This window comes from Zootoca vivipara, chromosome 9 (assembly GCF_963506605.1).
Source record: "Zootoca vivipara chromosome 9, rZooViv1.1, whole genome shotgun sequence".
Classification (NCBI taxonomy): domain Eukaryota; kingdom Metazoa; phylum Chordata; class Lepidosauria; order Squamata; family Lacertidae; genus Zootoca; species Zootoca vivipara.
The window spans coordinates 5,193,770-5,214,771 of record NC_083284.1 but is presented as its reverse complement, the minus strand read 5'-3'; the positions used below and the strand labels follow the sequence as shown (position 1 = coordinate 5,214,771).

General features: G+C 45.9%; 1 protein-coding gene across 2 annotated transcripts in view; it reads left to right on the top strand.

Annotated features, from left to right (window-relative positions):
- ATRN (attractin) overlaps positions 1 to 21,002 on the top strand; it is a 161,917-nt gene that overhangs the window by 81,107 nt on the left and 59,808 nt on the right. For both annotated transcript variants that reach the window (XM_060278333.1, XM_035101162.2), the window contains exons 15-24: positions 1,083 to 1,264; positions 2,032 to 2,248; positions 3,813 to 3,998; positions 5,149 to 5,388; positions 6,847 to 6,984; positions 7,975 to 8,068; positions 10,510 to 10,562; positions 13,145 to 13,239; positions 15,162 to 15,240; positions 16,185 to 16,342. In XM_060278333.1, coding sequence (XP_060134316.1) covers positions 1,083 to 1,264; positions 2,032 to 2,248; positions 3,813 to 3,998; positions 5,149 to 5,388; positions 6,847 to 6,984; positions 7,975 to 8,068; positions 10,510 to 10,562; positions 13,145 to 13,239; positions 15,162 to 15,240; positions 16,185 to 16,342 — 1,442 coding nt within the window. The remainder of the gene's footprint in view (positions 1 to 1,082; positions 1,265 to 2,031; positions 2,249 to 3,812; positions 3,999 to 5,148; positions 5,389 to 6,846; positions 6,985 to 7,974; positions 8,069 to 10,509; positions 10,563 to 13,144; positions 13,240 to 15,161; positions 15,241 to 16,184; positions 16,343 to 21,002) is intronic.

Below are 21,002 nucleotides of genomic sequence, written 5' to 3'. Positions count from 1 at the left end.
TTGCATTGCTTTATTATTATTATAAGCTCTGGGCGGCTTCCAGCAAATACTGAAATACATTAAAATATCACAGATTAAAAACTTCCCTAAACATTGGCTGCCTTTAGGTGTTTTCTAAATGTCAGGTAGTTGTTTATCTCCTTGACCTCCGATGGAAGGGCGTTCCACAGGGCGAGTGCCACTACCGAAAAGGCCCTCTGCCTGGTTCCCTGTAGTTTTGCTTCTCGCAGTGAGGGAACCGCCAGAAGGCCCTCGCTGCTGGATCTCAGTGTCCGGGCTAAACGATGGGGGTGGAGACGCTCCTTCAGTTATACAGGACCGAGGCCGTTTAGGGCTTTAAAGGTCAGCACCAACACTTTGAATTGTGCTCGGAAACGTACTGGAGGCCAATGTAGGTCTTTCAGGACCGGTGTTATGTGGTCTCGGTGGCCACTCCCAGTCACCAGTCTAGCTGCTGCTTCTGGATTAATTGCAGTTTCCGGATCACCTTCAAAGGTAGCCCCACATAGAGCGCATTGCAGTAGTTCAAGTGGGAGATAACTAGAGCATGCACCACTCTGGCGAGATAGTCTAGAGGCAGGTAGGGTCTCAGCCTGCGTACCAGATGGAGCTGATAGACAGCCACCCAGGACACAGAATTAACCTGTGCCTCCATGGACAGCTGTGAGTCCAAAATGACTCCCAGGCTGCACACCTGGTCCTTCAGGGGCACAGTGACCCCATTCAGGACCAGGGAGTCCCCCACACCCGCCCGCCCCCGTCCCCCCAAAACAGTACTTCTGTCTTGTCAGGATTCAACCTCAATCTGTTAGCCGCCATCCATTCTCCAACCGCCTCCAGGCACTCCATCCATCCTCCAACCGCCCCCTTTATTGCACTGACATTTTTAACTAATGGTAATATATTAGTGAGTTAAATAAATGATAGTATATTGATGAGTTAAATATATATTTTTGTGAATTGGTTAATTGAGTCCAGGGAGGCGATCCTTGTAGGCACCTGAGTCCCTGCGGGTGATCGCCGCAAGCGAGGCAAGAGTGAAATCCGTGTGTAACTTCTGCTCCTCTTTTTTTTTTTTACAGAGAACATCTGTGGGGCCACCTGGCACTTGGTGGGCAACTCTTGCCTGAGAGTCACACATACGAAAGATAGCTATGACAATGCGAAGTTGTACTGCCGGAGCCACAATGCTGCTCTGGCGTCACTCACTACCCAGAAGAAGGTGGATTTCCTTCTTAAAGAACTCCAGAAAACACAGTCATCGGTGAGTGATCCGCAATGCCCTTTGAAGTTGTGTTGGGGTGGTCAGGGAGGCCCTTGTGCATTAATGCGCAGGTTGAGTCACTCCATTTCAAAGGGAGCTGTTGAAATTAATATTCCTCTCTGAGGTTGCAACCAAGGCTAATGTTGGCATCTCAGTACAATGTTACGTTTTTGATGTTATCCCCCAAAAGCAACTGCTTCTGGTTTTGGAGTACTTTAGCAGTTGAAATTTGGGGCTTACCTGCATTGGTTCCATATGCAGAGGAACCCACACCTAGCTACCTTGTAAGACCTAACTACCCATTATCTTCTTAGTGTGGGGCAGATGTAACACTTTGCTCTCTGTCCCCCTCATGATGCCACCCACTCTCTTCCACCTAGGCTTGCCATTATGTCTCTGACAAGCCATTGTCTGGTTTTAGGGCTCCATTTCAGCAGCTGGGTTTGACTGTCTAGAATGCCTATAGCTATGAGACTTGCCGCAATTAGCATGCGTGTCCGTTGAAGGGGCAGAGAGCTAGAGAAAGAAGTCGGCGATAGCATGAGGGGGTTCTGGAGAGACACAAATGACCTTCTTGCTTGCTAACTCAGCAGCCTGCTGCCTCTCACTCGCACCCTGTTCAAATCTTGGCAGCCCAGAGAACACTGTGCATTAAACAAGACCTATCCCTTAATAGAAAGCATATTTTTGCTCATTGAAAATGCCCATGTGTTACACTGTGGCTGTGTGCTCCTCCTTAACTCTCATACTTCCTTCCTTCCTCTTAGCCAAAAGCCCTGACACCCTGGGTTGGGCTGCGGAAGATCAACATATCGTACTGGTGCTGGGAAGACATGTCTCCCTTCACAAACACCTCGCTCCATTGGCTGCCTGGGGAGCCGAGCGACATTGGGTTCTGCAGCTACTTGGCCGTGCCAAACAACCAAGGGCTGAAAGCAGCAACATGCATCAACCAAGTCAATGGCAGTGTCTGCGAAAGGCCTGGTAAAATGATCTTTTAGTGCTCTTGCCGTAGAAGACTGGGGACGGACATGTGTGGAGACCATTGCTATTGGTGGCATGCAAATACAGAATGATATATTCGTGCAGGCTCTTCCTTCCACAATATTAAAATTGATGTTGGACTATCAGTTCAAGGGAAAGGGACTTAGGTCAGTGGTAAAGCATATGCTTCATCTGCAGAAGGTCCCGCCTGCAGGTTCATCTGCAGGTCCAATCCCCGGCATCTCCAGCTACAGCTGGGAATGTCCCCCGCCTGAAACTCTGGAGAGCGGCTGCCTGTCATTTGTCTGCATCCTGCCAGGCTACTGCCTCCAGCCGGTAGAATTCCAGCATTGGACTACTGCAATGCGCTCTATGTGGGGCTACCTTTGAAGGTGACCCGGAAACTACAACTAATCCAGAATGTGGCAGCTAGACTGGTGAATGGGAGTTGCCACCAGGACCATATAACACCGGTCCTGAAAGACCTACATTGGCTCCCAGTACGTTTCCGAGCACAATTCAAAGTGTTGGTGCTGACCTTTAAAGCCCTAAACACCGTCGGTCCAGTATATCTGAAGGAGCGTCTCCACCCCCATCGTTCAGCCTGGATTCTGCTGGTTCCCTCCCTGCGAGAAGCCAAGTTTACAGGGAACCAGGCAGAGGGCCTTCTGGGTAATAGCGCCCGCCCTGTGGAACGCCCTCCCATCAGATGTCAAGGAAATAAACAACTACCTGACTTTTAGAAGCCATTTGAAGGCAGCCCTGTTTAGGGAAGCTTTTAATGTTTGATGGATTACTGTATTTTAATATTTTGTTGGAAGGCGCCCAGAGTGACTGGGGTATAAATAATAAATTATTATTATTATTATTACTATTATTTATTTATTATTAATTATGTCAGTGTGGAAAACACTGAGCTAGATGTATCAGTTGTCTGACTCAGGAATGTAGGAAGTAACGCAGGAATCTCAGCTCAAGCATCCATGCCTGATGGCCATCCAACCTCTGCTTAGAAACTTCCAATGAAGGAGAGTCTACCACCTCTTGAGGGAGTCTGTTCCACTGTGGTGATAACTTAGTTTTGTGGAGTCCTTTGACACCATCCCACTGCTGATCAAAATGTGAGCTCTAGCTTTTAAAGTCTAGGGAGTTGTGGATATCTTGAAGAACCTTGGCGTTTCGGCAGAGTGTGACTTCAAGGGCTAAAGCCTTGAGGAGAAATTAAATGGATAATCAGGCACAGAGTTGAACTCGAGAGCTGTTTTGAATTGTCCGGGGTGCGGAAAGAAGTCTGTCAGCAAGAGGGCTACAGTAGCTTCCTGGATGGATAAGAGCTTTGTTAGTAAAGAACCGGAAGGACCATAGTGATGCCGACAAAGAAGCAGTGTCAGGATTCGGCAGCCTTTCGGGGGTTCTGGAGGAGAAAGTTGGATTCTTTTCACCAACAATGTAGTGTTACCTTTTGCTTCAAGGAATAGGTGGAAGAAAAGAAAAAAAGGCTTGTAAATGTCTCGTATGGTAAAAGCTGCTTGCACTAATCCTTTTGTTGTTGTTTAATGCGCAGCCAACCACAGTGCCAAGCAGTGCCGTACCCCCTGTGGCTTGAGAACGGTGTGCAGCGAATGTACCAGCAGCAACTCTGAGTGTATGTGGTGCAGCAACAAGAAACAGTGTGTGGACTCCAGTGCTTATGTGGCCTCTTTCCCTTATGGCCAGTGCATGGAGTGGCATACCGTGAGCAGCTGTCCACGTAAGCAATCCCTTGGCTGATGGGGATCTCAACAGTGGTTGTGTAGGGGCAGTTCCATAAAGGTGGTAGTTGCTTTTATTTATTTATGTACAGGCAGTGACTCTTTTGGGGGCATCCAATTGAAGCACAATCTTTTGGACCTGGAAGATGGCAGAAGGGGGGTATAACGGGGTGGGGTGCGTTTATATGTGCTCTGCTGCACACACAGGGCCTGGGAATGGAACCCCTGCGTGAAATGGTTGCTGCCTGTATTTTGCACTTTTATCTTATCGAACTGCCCTGAGATCTATGGAGGAAGGGGGTATACAGATTTTATTATACTCTTCTGTTGGAATGGAGAAGGAATTTTACTTGTGTGTGTGCTCGTTGTTGGACTGAGGACAACAGGATCCCAAAGCTTCACCCCAGATTAACAGGGTGGCTGTGGGCAAGTTACAGTGGTCTAAATCCGGGGGCACTATGTTAGGATCCCCATGTTGAGTAGGACTTTTGAGGCTCTCATTTGTCTGCATCCTGCCAGGCTACTGCCTCCAGCCGGTAGAATTCCAGGTGAAGCCTCCAACACCAGTTTCCCTGCACAATATTTACCGGGCTACCCAGATGCAACCCAGGCCCTGTTTTAAAATTCCCCTCATCTTTATTTATGATTGCATTATTGATATTTGGAAAGTTCTAACCTACAAAAAAACAATAAGCCCACTTCACATTACAGTGGAACCTTGAGTTGAGGACGTAATGCGTCCGGAGGCATGTCCGCTACTCGAAGCATTCACATCCAGAAGCGCTGTGTCTGCGTACGCGCATGGCGCGATTTCGCGATTCTGCGCATGCGCAAGCGGCAAACCCGGAAGTAACCCATTCCGGTACTTCCAGGTTGCCGCGGGACACAACTTGAAAAGACGTAACCTGAAGGGAACGCAACATGAGGTATGACTGTACGCTTCCCAGTTGCTGTTTAGAAGGCAGGTTGCAGACTGTACGTTGCTCATTCAGCTTTAATGGAAAACTCTGACTTCTTGGAGGCAGCCTGGATCGAAACAGAATGCGAACAAGGGAGTGTGCAAGCGGGAGGATGTTCAGACCCTGGTGTGCTGCCTTAAAGCACTGTTGGCTTCTTTTCTTAACCTGGAAGTTCTCTTTATTTCCGCAGCTGAAAACTGTTCTGGCTACTTCACTTGTGGGCACTGTTTGGAGCAGCCTGGCTGTGGCTGGTGTACGGATCCCAGTAATACAGGCAAGGGAAAGTGCACTGAAGGCTCTTCCAGAGGTCCAGTAAAGATGCCACCTTCACCTCCACCAGCAACAGGAAAACCCTACCTAGAGCCTGTCCTTGATGTTAGCATGTGCCTGGCTGAGAACAAATACAACTGGTCCTTTATTCACTGTCCAGGTAACTTATTTAGGAGTGCACATTTGATGTGGAGATCAGCTATCTCTTAAATAATCTTAATCTCTTAAATAATCTTAATCTTTCGGTGACTGTGTGCAGTTTCTTGAAAATGGAACCAGGTAATGGTGCCTATTCCTGAGGAGTGCTGAGTTGTTAGCTGTGTTAAGGGAGAACTTCAGAGAATGTAAACTTAACGTTTATAATGTAGGGGAATGTAAGAAGTCTGCCACTCAGTTTGCTTGTTTATAGTGTTTAATCCTTTGTCTAGTTAAAAGACTCCCTGAGTGCCTTCCATAATAAATGAGGCAGTCCTTGCCCACAGTTTTCCAGCCTAAAAGACATGTTGCAGTAGGAAAGACAGAGGGAAAAGCAAATTCAGACAACAGTTATGAAGTTCTTAAAAGGACCACGTTGAAGTTCAACAGTTGGTGGGAGAAGAGGAGCCCAACGGATCTAGTCGCTCACCAGAGCTGGCGCGGCAGCCCTGCAGTCCCATATCTTCCCCTGCTGCAGCCTTATGGGAAATAGTTACAATAAAATAGAAATAGATATAAGGGTTAATGTCACCTGGAATGGGGGCAGGGAAAAGAACAGTTTATTGGAATCCAAAGCTTCTCTTCCTTGGCTGCTTTTTCTTTTTGTTTTTTGGGGGAGAGAAGAGTTGGTGTTGTGAAAGAGCAGAGAAATGTTCCAGTTCTTCCAGTGATTCATGATTGGCTAGGCTTACTGTGACCAGAAAGAAGCTAGTGCCCTTATTGATAGTTTTCATATACTGATGTCAGCACATAGCTAAATCTGATTTGCTAGATTGTACTGTGATATCATCACATTCAGAACAGGAGCCCAAATTGACTGGAGAAGAATAGAGGTGGTGGAATGGCTCCCAAAGCAGAGGCCATCAAAGGAAACAGTGGCTGCAGATATCAAGCAGTTCAGCACCAGCAAGATAGGAAAAGGGGGCACAAGTGTTTCAAACACAGAGTTTCAATCATAATTTTGAGTTTCACCTCCAGATTATGATGATCCTTTGAATTTCATGCTGTGTAGTTAAACAAAACGACACGTATAAATGCCTTAGTCTTTGGGCAGATGAGTCAACATAAAAAGAGCAAATTTCTGCATGTGCTCCCTCCATTAATTCTAATGTCCAGTAGAATTATTTGAGTACAGATACAGGTGATACACAATCACCTGTGACACCAGAGAGTTTCTCCAGCACAGTTAAGTGCTGAATGTTGTGGCTGCTGAAGGTGTGCACTCCAGTCCACCCTGGGAAGGAGAGCCTTGCTGAGATGCTCTGGTGCTTATCCTGGATCACTGGAAAGCAACACCACCTGGTCTGGTGTGAACCTGCTGTTACTTACCCTAAAACACCAGGCAATCAAAATTGTGGTGACAAATAACGAGATGGATGGGAGAGAGCGAAAGATGTGCTGAGCGTCCCTTTTTGTTTTCTAGCCTGCCAGTGTAACGGGCACAGTAGATGTGTCAACGAGAGCATCTGCGAGAGGTGTGAGAACCTGACGACTGGCAAGCACTGTGAAACCTGCATCTCCGGTTACTATGGAGACCCCACAAATGGAGGCACCTGTCAACGTAAGTTGGGTTCTCCATCCATCTTCCCCACTGCTGAGCAATTGCATTTCCTCCCCTGGTCCCCGCTCATTTTTGCCTGACCTTTTTCTTAAACAGCTAGTATGCGGGCCGTAATGATCGAGGCTGTGTGTGGACTGTGCAAAATTCTGTGCCAAGAAAACTTATTTTCTGCAATTTGTAAATTGCACAAAATGAGCAAATTTACATGATTTCACTGAACGCTATGGTTTTGCTTCTTTGCATAATTTATTCATGTTTTGCCAGGGCACTGAAGCTATCCAAACATTGAGAATTTTATTCATCTAGCCTTTTTGGAGAGAATTCAGCAGGTTTCACTTACATATTTCCAAGGATATCTTCCCAGCCTCTAGGGGTGTGAACCATTTAAAAAGCAAAGTTAAGATTCCCAGAAAGCTGAATTCTACATTTTATACATATTCTGTGTCTGTTCTGTGCTCTTACAGAATAATTGATAATTACCAATCAAAGAACTGTAACATCAGTGATATTTTATTACACTTGTCATATAACTGAACTTAAAGAAGCATTTCACAGGGGTATGGATCATAATATTAGTTGTGGCAGGTCTACTTCAAATATGGACTGAAAGTCTGAGCAACACGTTTCCCAATCGTTGACTCATTTAACAAAGACATTGAGTCTGTAGAGATGATCCCTGTGCCACTCATTCATGCCTGAAATGTGATAAGATCTTGCTTTCCTCCTCGCCTTTTGCTAAGGCTGCTGAACTACCTTTGGTTTTAGCTCTCATCTAGGGGTTGTCTGTATAGGCGGGGAGATGAAATTCAGGGTACTACTCAATCAAGTGCGGTCTTGCAAATTTGTGCAACAAGCAGTATTTTGTGTCCTGTCATAAATGCGCATTAAAGGCATTTAAGTGGAAAGCCACGCACAATGTGAACAGCTTAATTGCTTGTTAATTGATCTATCAGTATTCATTTTACAGAAAAAAAACTGTTTATCTTGCAGCTTGCAAGTGCAATGGCCATGCTTCTATCTGCAACGCAAACACAGGGAAGTGTTTTTGCACCACAAAAGGAATCAAAGGAGAGGAGTGTCAGCTGTGAGTCAGCCTTTCTATATGTTCTTTTTATTGTCCATTCATTGTGCTCTTGATGGTATTGGGGTGGTTCTACACACTCCTGCATTCAATACTGTTTGTGTCCACAAATGTTTCAGGGCAGTCAGACTGCTTTGTGAGCAATCAGTGCATGGCCCATAGCTCCCTACTGAAACCTTTTCACGCCACAAATGTTCCAACTTGGGGTGTGGGATCCAGCTTTTGCTGCAATGGAGCGCTAGGGTGCCCTCTCAAGGCACCAAAGTAAATCCACTTATTTGTGTTGTAGCCGCTCCCAAGTGCTTCCTGTTGATGCTGGATACAGTCGTTCCCGTGGGGTGGCTTTTGTGTGTGTAAACGAGCAAAGGTTTCGCAAATAATCACAGCCTGAGCATAAAAAAAGGAAAGCTTAAAAAATCAAAGTCTGGTGGCTTGACACCAGAGCACAACTGACTTTCATTTGGGGCCAGAAGCGAAGCTCATGTAGCTGTATCTCTCTCCCCCCCCCCTACTTCTCCTTGATGCCATGTGGTGGCATTCCTGTTTCTTTTTCTGCAAGGATGCACATTTTAGCACAGCCACTGCAGCCTGATTGCAGGAACACAAAAACTGTGCCAATGAAAGCATGGTGGCTCCATAGGGCAACCAACCTGCCCTCAGGCAAAAAGGGGCAGGTGGAATTGGGGGAGGCGTGAACACCAACAATGGGATGGGTGGAGTTAAATTGTGTGTTTGATAATGAGGGAGCATTATATATAGATAACCACTTCAATTGCACTATCAATACATCAGTGGCATCTTGCTGCATATGCCCGCAATAAAATAGAGGACTGGATGGGGTGCGGTGACAGGTTTGGGTAACATGGTTGAAGCAGAATGTGTCATGGTGCTGTTTTATTTGGTGTGATGCACAGATGGAGGCAGCAATGCTTCTGAATGCCAGGTTCTGGAAGCCACAAGAGGGGAGAGCGTTTCTCCTGTGCCCGAATCCTGCTTGCGGGTTTCCCACAGACATCTGGTTGGCCACTGTGAGAACAGGGTGCTGGACTAGAGGGGCCATTGGCCTGATGCAGCAGTCTGTTCTCATGCTATGTTCTTACAGTGAACGCTTAGCCCACCATTGAGATTAAACCTGCCCAGGCTTCTGCAGCTCAGAAGAAGAAAGCAATCCTACTTTATAAACCCTGAATCCTGCTTTTAAAAAGTTGATCTGTGGAGCTGTGGAACTAGGATCTTGCTCTTAGTCTGGAGTCCTATGAAATTACTTGCGTGACACAATATACATTTTAAGAATCTTATTCCCACCACTGCTTTCAAGATACGTGAGCTTCAGGGTTATGTGATTGAAAATTATTAGATTTGAGGGGTGGGTGTGTTTGCTTGAGCACTGTTTTGTCAGCACTGAAAGTCCACCCACCAGTTGAGAGACTCTGGGAAAGGGTAAAAATGTTCCCCTACTCAGGAAGCAGGGTCACGAATAGCCCATCTGTCCTCAAAGACATCACGTTCAATACATAATGTATTATTGGCTGTGATAACCAGGGTGACCAGTCCACGAAGCATTGCTCACACTCTTAATTGGCTTTCTTTGCTCTGAGAGATATTGGCGTATAACCAAATCTGATTGATTATGTAGCATTGTGACATTAGCACATTTGCGTTTTGCTGCCCATTTGCCTGGAGGTCACTCTAGAAAGAAGCTCTAAGCAGGAAATGAAAACTGGTGCAATCTCAGCAGCAGTGCATGGGAAATAATAGCAGGAAATAGGTGCTAGAAAAATAAATGCCTACATTAAGATGGTTTCTCTTTTTGATTACAGGTAGGTAGCCGTGTTGGTCTGTCGTAGTCGAAACAAAATAAAAAATTCCTTCCAGTAGCACCTTAGAGACCAACTAAGTTTGTCATTGGTATGAGCTTTCGTGTGCATGCACACTTTTCATACCAATGACAAACTTAGTTGGTCTCTAAGGTGCTACTGGAAGGAATTTTTTTATTTTGTTTCTCTTTTTGATGCTCAGGAAAAAATAAACTGTTTCTGCTTCAAACAGTTTCCATGCTCTACAAAACATGTAGTGAAATGAACCATCGTTTCCCTAGCTCTCCACCGCCTGTGGTTTCTTGTATTGCTTATTCCCAGCTAGTTTCTAAGATTATTTTAGGTAACTTTTAAAGTGAGTGGCAAGGTTCTCAAATGTGTTCCAGATTTCAGTTTCATTACTCTTTCACCGGGTTTGGGTCGCCTCTGTTGGTCCCGAGTTGTTTGTTCTTTCGTCTCTTTGCATGCTGCTGTTTTATTATTAAGCTGTTTTATTATTAATAAGAAGTGGTTTTCTTCCTGGTTCATGCTGGATGTGACTTAAAAGAAAACAAACAAACATTACAATTTCAAGCTCAAGGGAAAATTAAGGCAGAAGGTCAACATTGCTCATGCTCTTTCTTCTAGGTGTGAGGTCGAAAACCGATACCAAGGCAATCCTCTCAAAGGAACGTGCTACTGTGAGTGAAAATGGTTTTTCTTTTGCCTGTATGTAAACTTGGTACTTGTACATCAGCAACTTGCTGCAAATGAGCTCAAAGACGTATAAAAAGGAGAGAACAATATGCTTCTTTCTATGTTGGCTGCTGCTTATTCTGGAGCTTCTCTCTCTCTCTCTCTCTCTCTCTCTCTCTCTCTCTCTCTCTCTCTCTCTCTCTCCCTCTCCCCCCCGTGTGTGCGCGCGCGCACACACACACACACACACACACACGAGTCGTACCTTGTTTTTTGAACAGCTTAGTTCTCAAATGTTTTGGCTCCCGAACGCCGCAAACCGAGAAGTGACTGTTCCAGTTTGTGACCTATTTTTGGAAGCCGACTGTCCGACGGGGCTTCCACGGCTTCCAATTGGCTGCAGGAGCTTCCTGCAGCCAATCGGATGTCGTGCTTTGGTTTCCAAACGTTTTGGAAGTCGACTTCCAAGGTACGACTGTATATATATTTGTAGGGGCAACCCCATTCTCTCTCAGTCTGTTCATTCCCTCCCCTTAGTGACTTCCTTTTTTTGCCTCCAGTTCTTCCTGCACCCCTCAGTCTGTGTCCCCCCCCCTGCCCTCCACTAATTTCTATTGCCATTTCCTCATGCCAAACACACAAATTGTGCTATATAAATAATGTGTGTGGGTTCTCTAATCCAGGGGTTACCATGGGGTACCCGTGCACCTGTCCCTGGCACCCACTAGTACTCTCCACGCTGAAATTAGATCTGTAGCCAACAGAATAGGTTGCAGTGTGTGCTTAGTCATTGTGTGTAAGTGTGGCTCCTGTGACACTTCCTTGGGTTTGCAGATGTGCCCATGGGTCTAAAATGGTTGGCATCTTCTCGCCTGATCATTTCTGACAGTCCCCCTTGGAATGAGGTCTGTCTCTCTTTCTACTTCCCTAAGTGGATGCACCCAGAGCTGCCGTTCCTTGATGAGCTGCAGTTCAGCATTTTAGACTGCAGTTGACAAAAGTGGCTTCAGTCTTGGCTTGAGGGGCTGTAGGTGCAATTGCTCTTCCATCCAGTTTGCTCTTGCCTTCTCAAGAGGTGGTTAGGAACTTCCGGAGGCAAGAAGCAGAAGGGTCCTAGAAAGGAGAGGGGGGAGGGCGTCGACAGGAGAAGGGTGAAGGGAAAGAGAAGGAAGGTGCATGTCTAGGGGAGCTGCAGAGATGATGGACTTGATGCTAAGATTGAAATAGCAAGCTTTAATAGTTGACGGCAGGCTTCTCATAATGGATATTTGTAAGAAGCTGGTCTAGACAGTTTGGTGATTCAGAGTCCTGTTCCGCAACCCATGACATTCAGAAAAGCTGTGCCATATTATGTCCATAAAAATGCATTTAAATAAAGATATAGTGGTGCCTCACAAGACGAATTTAATTCGTTCCGTAAGTCAATTCGTTTTGCAAAAAATTGATCTTGCGAATCGCGGTTTCCCATAGGAATGCATTGAAATCCCCCCATAGGAACGCATTAATTAAATTTCAATGCATTCGTCTTGCGAAAAATTCGTTTTGCAGGGCATTTATCTTGCGAGGTATCACTGTACTTAGAGATATGTGTAAGGGGTTGCTGAATTCTCCTGAAGCACCCTGGTCATTATTTTTGCCATTGGATAAAGCATAAGGATCAAAACCCTCCAGTGGAATTAATTAGGTGTTTTTTTATTGTGCGTGCACACGCATCTCCACCCAACTCACATTTGTAGGTGCTTGAAAAGAAGTTAAAAGTTCCGATCTTGCCTGTCGGCTTGCAATCTAATAATAAAGTCAAGTCACATTAATGGAAAGGCTGTAAAAACAGAAGAGGGCCAGTTGGAGCGAGCAGATACGTGTTAAGGAGGCACTTGAAAGCAAAAGAGAGAAAAGAAAAGAAAGATAGCTGTGCGAATGCAAACCGTTTGTTTGCCTGAGCCTATTTTCATCCCACCTTTTCCTCTAATAGACGCTAACAATGCAATCATAAACAATTTAAAACGATCAAACAAGGCATTAAAAACCAATTAAAAACTAAAATGCAAACAGAGCGGCAGATAAAAACTAAATGAAGGATTAACCAGATAAATTAAATGCCTACAAGAACAAACAAGACTTAAGGAAGTGGTGAAAAACCAGCAGAGAAGATGCCAGGTGTTGTTCCGTGACCTGAGCCCAGGCTCCTTGCGCATAATGGTGGCGGATGCAACATACTGCAAAAACAACATTCCACATGTGTGTAGCGCGAGGTTTTTCAGAGGCTTCCCTTGTATTATTTGAGTCATGCTTGAGGAGCCCATTACTATTGTCATCCTTGCGCTGCATTTGCTGAGTTGAGACGTAGAGAGCAGGTGGCTAGATGGGCCTGCAGTGGGTTGGGCAAGGCTAACCTGGCCTCTACTCTTGGCTGCTGCCCTGCATCCGCTTGCACTCCCCACTCTCTGCCTTTCCTGCTCACGTGCAAGGGCCAGCCGTGCAACAGGCTCGTATTTATATCCTAGCAAGTAGCAAACTTCCTGCCTCGGGCTGACTCTGGCTTCATGCCATGGCGGCACCTAACTCCAATTTGTGTACTTTTATATAGACACTCTCCTCATCGACTATCAGTTCACCTTCAGCCTTTCGCAAGAAGATGATCGTTATTACACGGCAATCAATTTCGTAGCGACGCCCGAAGAGGTTAGTAAATTATCCCAATTGCATTTCACGTTGTTTATTAAAACGCCCTGGTTCTCTCTGGCTGACGGTCAGTAGGCTGTATGCAGAGACCGACTCTTCTCTCTCTCTCCCCCCCGCCCACAACAAGACGGCATGCAGACTCCTTTCAGTGCCAGTTTGTGCTCATTTTGCACTGTGTGAGAAGCTCCTGCAGTTCTGTTCCTAGTGTTGGGGAACTCGAGTTGAGATAAATTGATGACCTCAAGGCATACGTGTAATTAGCCATGGAGTTTGTTGCTGTATAGCCATTTGTAAGGAATGGCTGGTTTTGAATTTTATAAAATTTTAATTATTTTTAAAACTTGCAGTTACACTGAGAGTCAGCTTCCAGCGACTGTTGTAATTGATAATTTATACTCCTGCGTGTGAAGCCCTGTGGCCTTGGGGCTGACATTTCTAGGCCAAGGGCTGCATGGCCAATCCTTGAGGGGACAGTAATATAAGAGTATGTGTCACAGATGTGTAAATGTGGGCATGGTTCTTATTTAAATAAAAAACACCCAACTTGGGGGATAGGGGGATCACAAAAAACATTTTGGCATAAGCAAGTCAGTTTAAAACCAAAACCAAAACCCACCAAAACCTTTTTTTTTAATGGACAAATTTGGGAGGGGTCCTCTAGTTTTAACAAAAACCTTTTGACACCACAGTATCACAGGAGGGGGGGGCACATGAGAACAGTTGGTAATTTTAAAAACAAAATAAGTTTTTAAATTTAAATTTGTTTTAATCATGGCAAAATCCAATAATTATTAGGGAGCCACACAACCATATTGACATCATGGCATCACTGCAGAGGATCCATAGGAGCAGTCAATTATTATTATTATTATTATTATTATTATTATTATTATTATTATTTTAAAGAAATACACTTTTAGTTACAAATGGGTATTTGTCTCCATGCAGTGATCCAGATATATCTGTGGCTCCTGCTCTAACCAGTAGGAGGCAGGTGCCTTTAAGGGCTAATTGAGAGCTGGTCTAGGAAAATAGACTTTCCCCCCCTGAAAATAGATATTCTCTACATTATCAGCATCATCACCATAATTTATTATGGTCAAAGACCAGCTCAATATTCTCTTAAGAAAAGGTGACATGGCCCTGGTTCCAGGTATCACACTGAAATAATGCATTTCGAGGGCAAAGCCCTGGTACGTTTCTGCTATGGCTGTCCCCATGCGTCTTTGTAGTTCCAACCCTCTGTGCCTGCTGTTCTTTGCCATTCTGTGTTGACCGCTCAGAATGGCTGAGCCCAGTTTATTATAGGGAGCGCTAGCCTGACCATAGTGTGACTGGAATCTCTTAATTTTATCTTGCCTTTATAGGAAGTCACAGGTTTAGTCTCTGGCCTGCTGCTGCTTGACTTCATATTGGACATTTCTCTTTGCAGACCAGGCTGAAGGAAGGCTAATTTACTTAGTAGCGCCTTCTGTGGCTCCTTGGGATATTATTATGGAAATGACTTTGGGAATGCCAGAGAACAAGTGTATGCATAACCCAGTGTGGGGTTTTCTGCTTGCTTTTTATTTTTTATTTTTAAAAAGCCTCTTTGATTTCTTGTCTCGAATAAAGTGGTATTCTGTGCAACTCAGAATCTCCCTGTCTTCTGAACACAGGGTAAAATGGTAGGATTTTGGATTCTATGTTCCCACTTCCTGAAATAAAGGGGAAAAAGCAAAAATATTTGGCAAACAGAAACTAATCAGTGCTGTGTTTTAATGTGGCACAGGTAAGCTTGAATCCTATTGGGCTGTTTTAGGGGGATTTTGGCATGCCTTTGTTCTTGCCCAAGCAGTGCTGGCAAAACTTGACGGAAGCTGCTCTCTCTCTCTGTGTGTAAGCCATTAATCTGTGCTTCTTTCTTTGTTCCCTGAAATCAGCAAAACAGAGACCTGGACATGTTTATCAATGCTTCTAAAAACTTCAACCTCAACATCACGTGGTCAACGAGTTTTGCAGGTGAGGACAATTATTTCCGTTTCCAAATGCCCAGTGTCTGAACTAGAAATGTCTGGAAAGCAGTGGTGGCATATTTAAACCAGAGACCAGTCCCCCTCCGACCTTGCTCCTTCATTGGCCTTGAAAAGCTTCCTCTACCGCCCAGACTCCTTCCATTGCCTCTTGGCACCCTCCATCCCTCAACTTCCGGCTCCTTGTTGTTCTGCTTCCTGCTTTTCTCTCTGCTTGCTCCCCTTCATCTTGCCACATAGACTGTCTGTGCCGGAGCTTCCACCTTTCCTTTTTCCTCCTTAGCTAGACAGATTGTCTTTCTCACACAGTTGGTGCACAGCAAACTCAGCCGGTGGCAAGAGGCGGCTTGCGGATCAGGCAGCCAGTTCTGGCTTATAGCCTCTTTATATGCAGATACCCTATGGGCGACTTAGGGATTTAGAAGGCTGCTGTGCCGTGTAATAGTCTGTATATTGAGGCATAACTTCACTCTAAAGATAATCTGAGAAACGAAGTAGAACAGTTTATCCGATTTCCAGATCTTGAATGCTTGCGTTGGCAGCCGAAATGTTAATTTTGTATGCAACAGTTGTTTGTGGGTTTCTTAATCGCAGTAATGAAACTGAGCTCAGTACTGCCTTGTTGAAACAGAATAATTTGTTTTATCAACTAGCGCTGCTGTATAATTTAAGAGCACCCCTTGTACTGTTACTAAGGATTTGCACAAAAACGTATATCTTTATTTCATTTCAGTTATATTTTGGCTTTGCCCTAAGGGCTCCCCTCCCCCCCCCCAACCCATTTTGCCCTTCCAACAATCCTTTGAGGTAGATTAGTTTGAGAGGGCTCAAGGCCACCAAGTAAGCCTTGTGGCTAAGTGAGGATTTGAACCTGAGCCTGAAAATCTTCACTCCCGACAGATGAGAATGTTTCTTTTAAAATACTCCCAACAGCTGGCACCCAGGCAGGGGAGGAGATTCCGGTGGTTTCAAAGAGCCAAATCAAGGAGTACAAGGACAGCTTCTCCAATGAGAAGTTTGACTTCCGCAACAATCCCAACATCACTTTCTTTGTCTACGTGAGCAACTTCACCTGGCCAATAAAGATACAGGTAAGAGACCCTTCCATTCACATAAGCACTAGAGAAGGACTGGAATATCCTGGGAGCTGTTCTGTATACCCTGTTCTGTTTGCTTAGTGTTGATGTCCTATACTCCAACAAATGTTCAGGTCCTGTACTGTATATATTTGTATGCTAGAAGCCATCGTCTATTGCCATTATCACTCTTTTGCTGCGATCTAACTTACTACTCTGCAGCCTTAGTGCAATTCAGATTGTGTCGGTTGTTGCTTATGAGATTTCCTGGGCAGCTAAATGCAGTAGGTTTTATGGAGGCACAGCATTTTTATTGTCTTTCAACCTGAGACCATTCAGACGGTGCTAGTGGAATGTCTCCATCTTGAGAAGCAGTCTATTAGTGCAAATCCCATTTTTAAAAACTTGGATCAGAGTACTTGTATAATGGAATGAGCCCTCCTTCCTGCTGTGTGTGCCACTGCTTTCATCTCCCATCCCTACCTGGGTTTCCTCCCCTGTGGGGGACTTCTGTAGAACTCCATGCCCACTGGTGGGGTTCTCTCTCACACTCTTCTTCTTCTTTGGTGATCACTCGTAGCTGAGTAAGATTGTCTTCCAGGAACACGGTTTTAACATTGAGTCGGTAAGTGACTGTGGAGCCAATTCTGGATCCACACCTCCTTCCACAGTGGGGACATAGGTTTCTGGGTGGGAGTTAATCACGGTGAGGGTTTGCCAAGCGTGCCTTCCTCTTAGCACATTTCTCCCTTTCGTCCTGAGTTCGAGCATCTTCAAAGCCCATGACACCTTTGGTAAAGGCTGTTCTCCAGTTGGAGCGCTTGGAGGCCTGTGCTTCCCAGTTGTCTGTTTTTATACCACATTTTTTTAGATTCGCCTTGAGAGAGTCCTTAAACCTCTTTCGTTGACCACCAGCATTACGCTTTCCATTTTAAAGTTCCGAATACCGTTTTGAGACCATGCATGGCAAAAAGCAGTCTGTAAAACGTGGCAAATGGAGGCAGTGAGAGATTTTACTTTCTTGGGCTCCTTGATCACTGCAGATGGTGACAGCAGTCACGAAATTAAAAGACACCTGCTTCTTGGGAGAAAAGCAATGACAAACCTAGAGAGCATCTTAAAAAGCAGAGACATCACCTTGCCTACAAAGGTCCGTATAGTTAAAGCTATGGTTTTCCCAGTAGTGATGTATGGAAGTGAGAGCTGGACCATAAAGAAGGCTGATCGCCGAAGAATTGATGCTTTTGAATTATGGTGCTGGAGGAGACTCTTGAGAGTCCCGTGGACTGCAAGAAGATCAAACCTATCCATTCTGAAGGAAATCAGCCCTGAGTGCTCACTGGAAGGACAGATCCTGAAGCTGAGGCTCCAAGACTTTGGCCACCTCATGAGAAGAGAAGACTCCCTGGAAAAGACCCTGATGTTGGGAAAGATTGAAGGTACTAGGAGAAGGGGACTACAGAGGACGAGATGGTTGGACAGTGTTCTCGAAGCTACGAACATGAGTTTGACCAAACTGTGGGAGGCAGTGGAAGACAGGAGTGCCTGGCGTGCTATAGTCCATGGGGTCACGAAGAGTCGGACATGACTAAACGACTAAACAACAACAACAACAAATGTGGCGAACAGAATAAGAAATATTATAATCAGCAATAAATGGATGCAAATGAATTGGATGTGAATGTGATAAGCTCCAAGTTGAAAGGTACATGAAGGACTTAAGCAGTGACATGGACAATGGCTCCGTGACCTTAACCAGTTGGCAGCACGCAAGCAGGAACTGTGTATCGCTGTCCTTGCTAATTAAATCAGTAAGCAAGCCTGACCAAGAGTTATTTATTGTGAGTGATATCACACTTCCCCCTAGCCGTTTTTGTGTAGCCTTCCTTGCTGGTATGGCCAGTCTCCCTGTCAGTGCCCTCCTTTGGCAAGTTGGGATGTTGAAAGATGGGCCAAATCCCTGCCCATCATCCCTTTAAGAACTTGGCCTACCATGTGTTTGGATCTGAACACGGCCAGAGGAACTGTACAACCAACTCTGCATGTCTGGTCTTGGTGTCTCTACCCCTGCCCCAAGTTTAGAAGTGGGGTGGAATGTAAAAAAAACAAGCCAACTTGTATTCTTGAGGGGAAGGAGGGGGGGATTGCAGTTCGACAAGTGGCAGAAATGCCATGTGGAGAATGCCAGACTCTGTTGTACATAAAGGAAGGTATACCGTGTTTCTCATAATATAAGACCTGTCTTATATTAATTTTTACTCAAGAAAATAAGCCTGTGGCTTATTTTCGAGGGTGTCTTATTTTTAAAAAAATTACCTCCTCTTCCTGCTGTGGCTCGGCGCCCGGAACTGGCTGCTGCGCACTTTGTTGGCGCTTCAGCAAGGCACGCTGCTGGGTCCTGCCGGGTTGGGGCTCCAAGCTGTGTGCGCTGCAGCTCTTGCTGCGTCCCGCCGTCGGCTTGGAGCTTGGCAAAGCGCGCGCTGCTGCCTTTGCCGGCTCCCGCTCCGTTGGGGCTTGGCAAAGTGCGCGCTTTGCCGAGCCCCGACTGAGCGGGAACCAGCAAAGGCAGCAGCCTGCCGCCGGCTTGGAGCTCGAGCCGGCAAAGGGTGGGCTCCCCGCCGTGTAGTGCTGCTCCCAACCGGAGGAGGCTGCCATGGGTGCCGAGGCCCCGCCTCCTCTTCCTCCTCCTTCCCCGTGTCCTTGTCTTGGCTCTGGCTGAGCTGGAAGAGACGGCGGGAGAGCAGCACAGCATGAGCTCAGCGCGCGCCAGGGAAGGAGGAGCCAGGCCGGGTGGAGCTGCCGCGCTGCAGTACACGAGGAGCCGAAACACGCACCGCTTCCTCCTCCTTCTCAGCTCCCACCAGCATATCCTCTGCCCCGCCACAGCCGCCTGGCCTGCCTTTCGGCCCGCCCTCCGGCTTCCCCACGCCAGAGGCTCCTCCTCGCCCTCCGGCTCCGGCTGCGCTCCCTCTCGCGCTCCTGGCTGCCTCCTTGTCTGGGTCCCTGCTTGCAGCTGCCGCTGCCCTCTTCCTCCTCCTGTCTCTCGCCTGGGCATGTCGTCCCGATTTCCCTCTCGGAAGGTTCTTGCTGTCGGCCGCTGCCTGCTCCTTCCTCGCTTCCTGGAACCGCCCTCTCAGACCTTTGACGGGTCCCGCTGGGTCGGGACTTGGCGTGGCGTGCCCTGCCATACCAGCATGTATTATTTTCGGGGTACGCCTTATATTTCGCCAGGTCTTGAAAATCCTGCCATGCCTTATTTTGTAGGGATGTCTTAAAATATGAGAAACACGGTATGTAGGCATCGACTTGGGGAGAGTGAAAAATGTGCATTCCCCCCACCCCCAAAAAAGGAGTCATTGGCTATAATGATTGCCTTTCCCTTTAAAGCTAATAGCCGAGGCAGGATATATTTCTTTTACTAGCGTTCAGACTGGGGAGAAAAGGGTCCCAATGGAAATTAGGGACCTTCACACCCATTATTAAAAAACAAAAAAACCCTGATATGCTTCCAAGTGGCACATTTAGTGGTGCATGTAGTTTGGCCCACAGTGGAGAACTGAAATAGGATGAAATTACATGTTCAGTGTAATTCCTTTTGTTTTGCTGTTTACCCATTCTTAGTCACTTTCCTTTTCTCTGATTTTAACCTGAAGCCAGTATTTGTCTTCCTAATTTGGGCAGCTTAATTAATGTGCTGGTGCATTTTCCCTCCTTTGTTAACTGACGTTTAAGTTTTTGTCCTGTTGTGGGCCAAATATAAGGCTTTTTAACTCTCTGGGAACAGCCGCCCATTGCAAGAATCCATCTTAGATGTTGGTCCTTTGATCGCTCGCCCTTGTTTGTCCTGGAGTTCCTGTTTCAATATTTCCTTGTCCTCCTGGCTCTCCTTTCCCTTCTGCCTGGTTTCCTTTAGGAAGCTCCAAGCACATAAATGCTCTTTTGTACGACTGATAGTTGTGCATTTGCCAGTGCTGAGCTCCCACCCTTAAAATATTGCTCCACCTCTCTTCAAAACCACCAGTTGGTTTTAAAAGTATATTGGTGTAGAATGTCCCTCCCTCCCTCCCAGCGTCCTCCATTTAAGCAATCTCTTCTATAAAAAGCTCTCTAGAATTCACAGTTAGCAAAATGTAGATCACCGTTCTTTACAAACTTGAAGTTAGTGTCTGTTTACTGAGTCGGTTCGGTTTAAGCCACTCTGGCTTGTGACAGCCACATTGTGAAGTCTGCTTAAGTTAGTTTGTCAGCTTCCTTTGGGGAAGACGGGTAAGTTCTTGTTGGAACTTGTTGGAAAAAGGGTTCATTTCTGATTTAGAAAATTAATCAAGTCTGCAATCGGTTTGTCCTGTTTATGGTTTCAGTTTTAATTTGGTTTATTTGGCCTGTGCTGTGCGGAATGAGCCTTTCTAGAAATAGAATTGGCAAATTCATCTTCTGCATGCTGTATAACCACTGTAGGCGTCGATCATCAGCAAAGAAATATATGAGAATGGCAGTTTCATGTTTCAGATCCCCATCCTTCCCCTCCACTGTCGGTTTGCACAGTGGTGAGAGTTGTTACAGGGTGTAGTGATCTCAGAGGATTAAGCTTGGTGGTTTTAGAAGCCTCCGAACTGAAAAAGCAAAGAAGTTGAGTTGTAGAAACCAGCAGTGGAATTTTACAGATGGCTCTCAG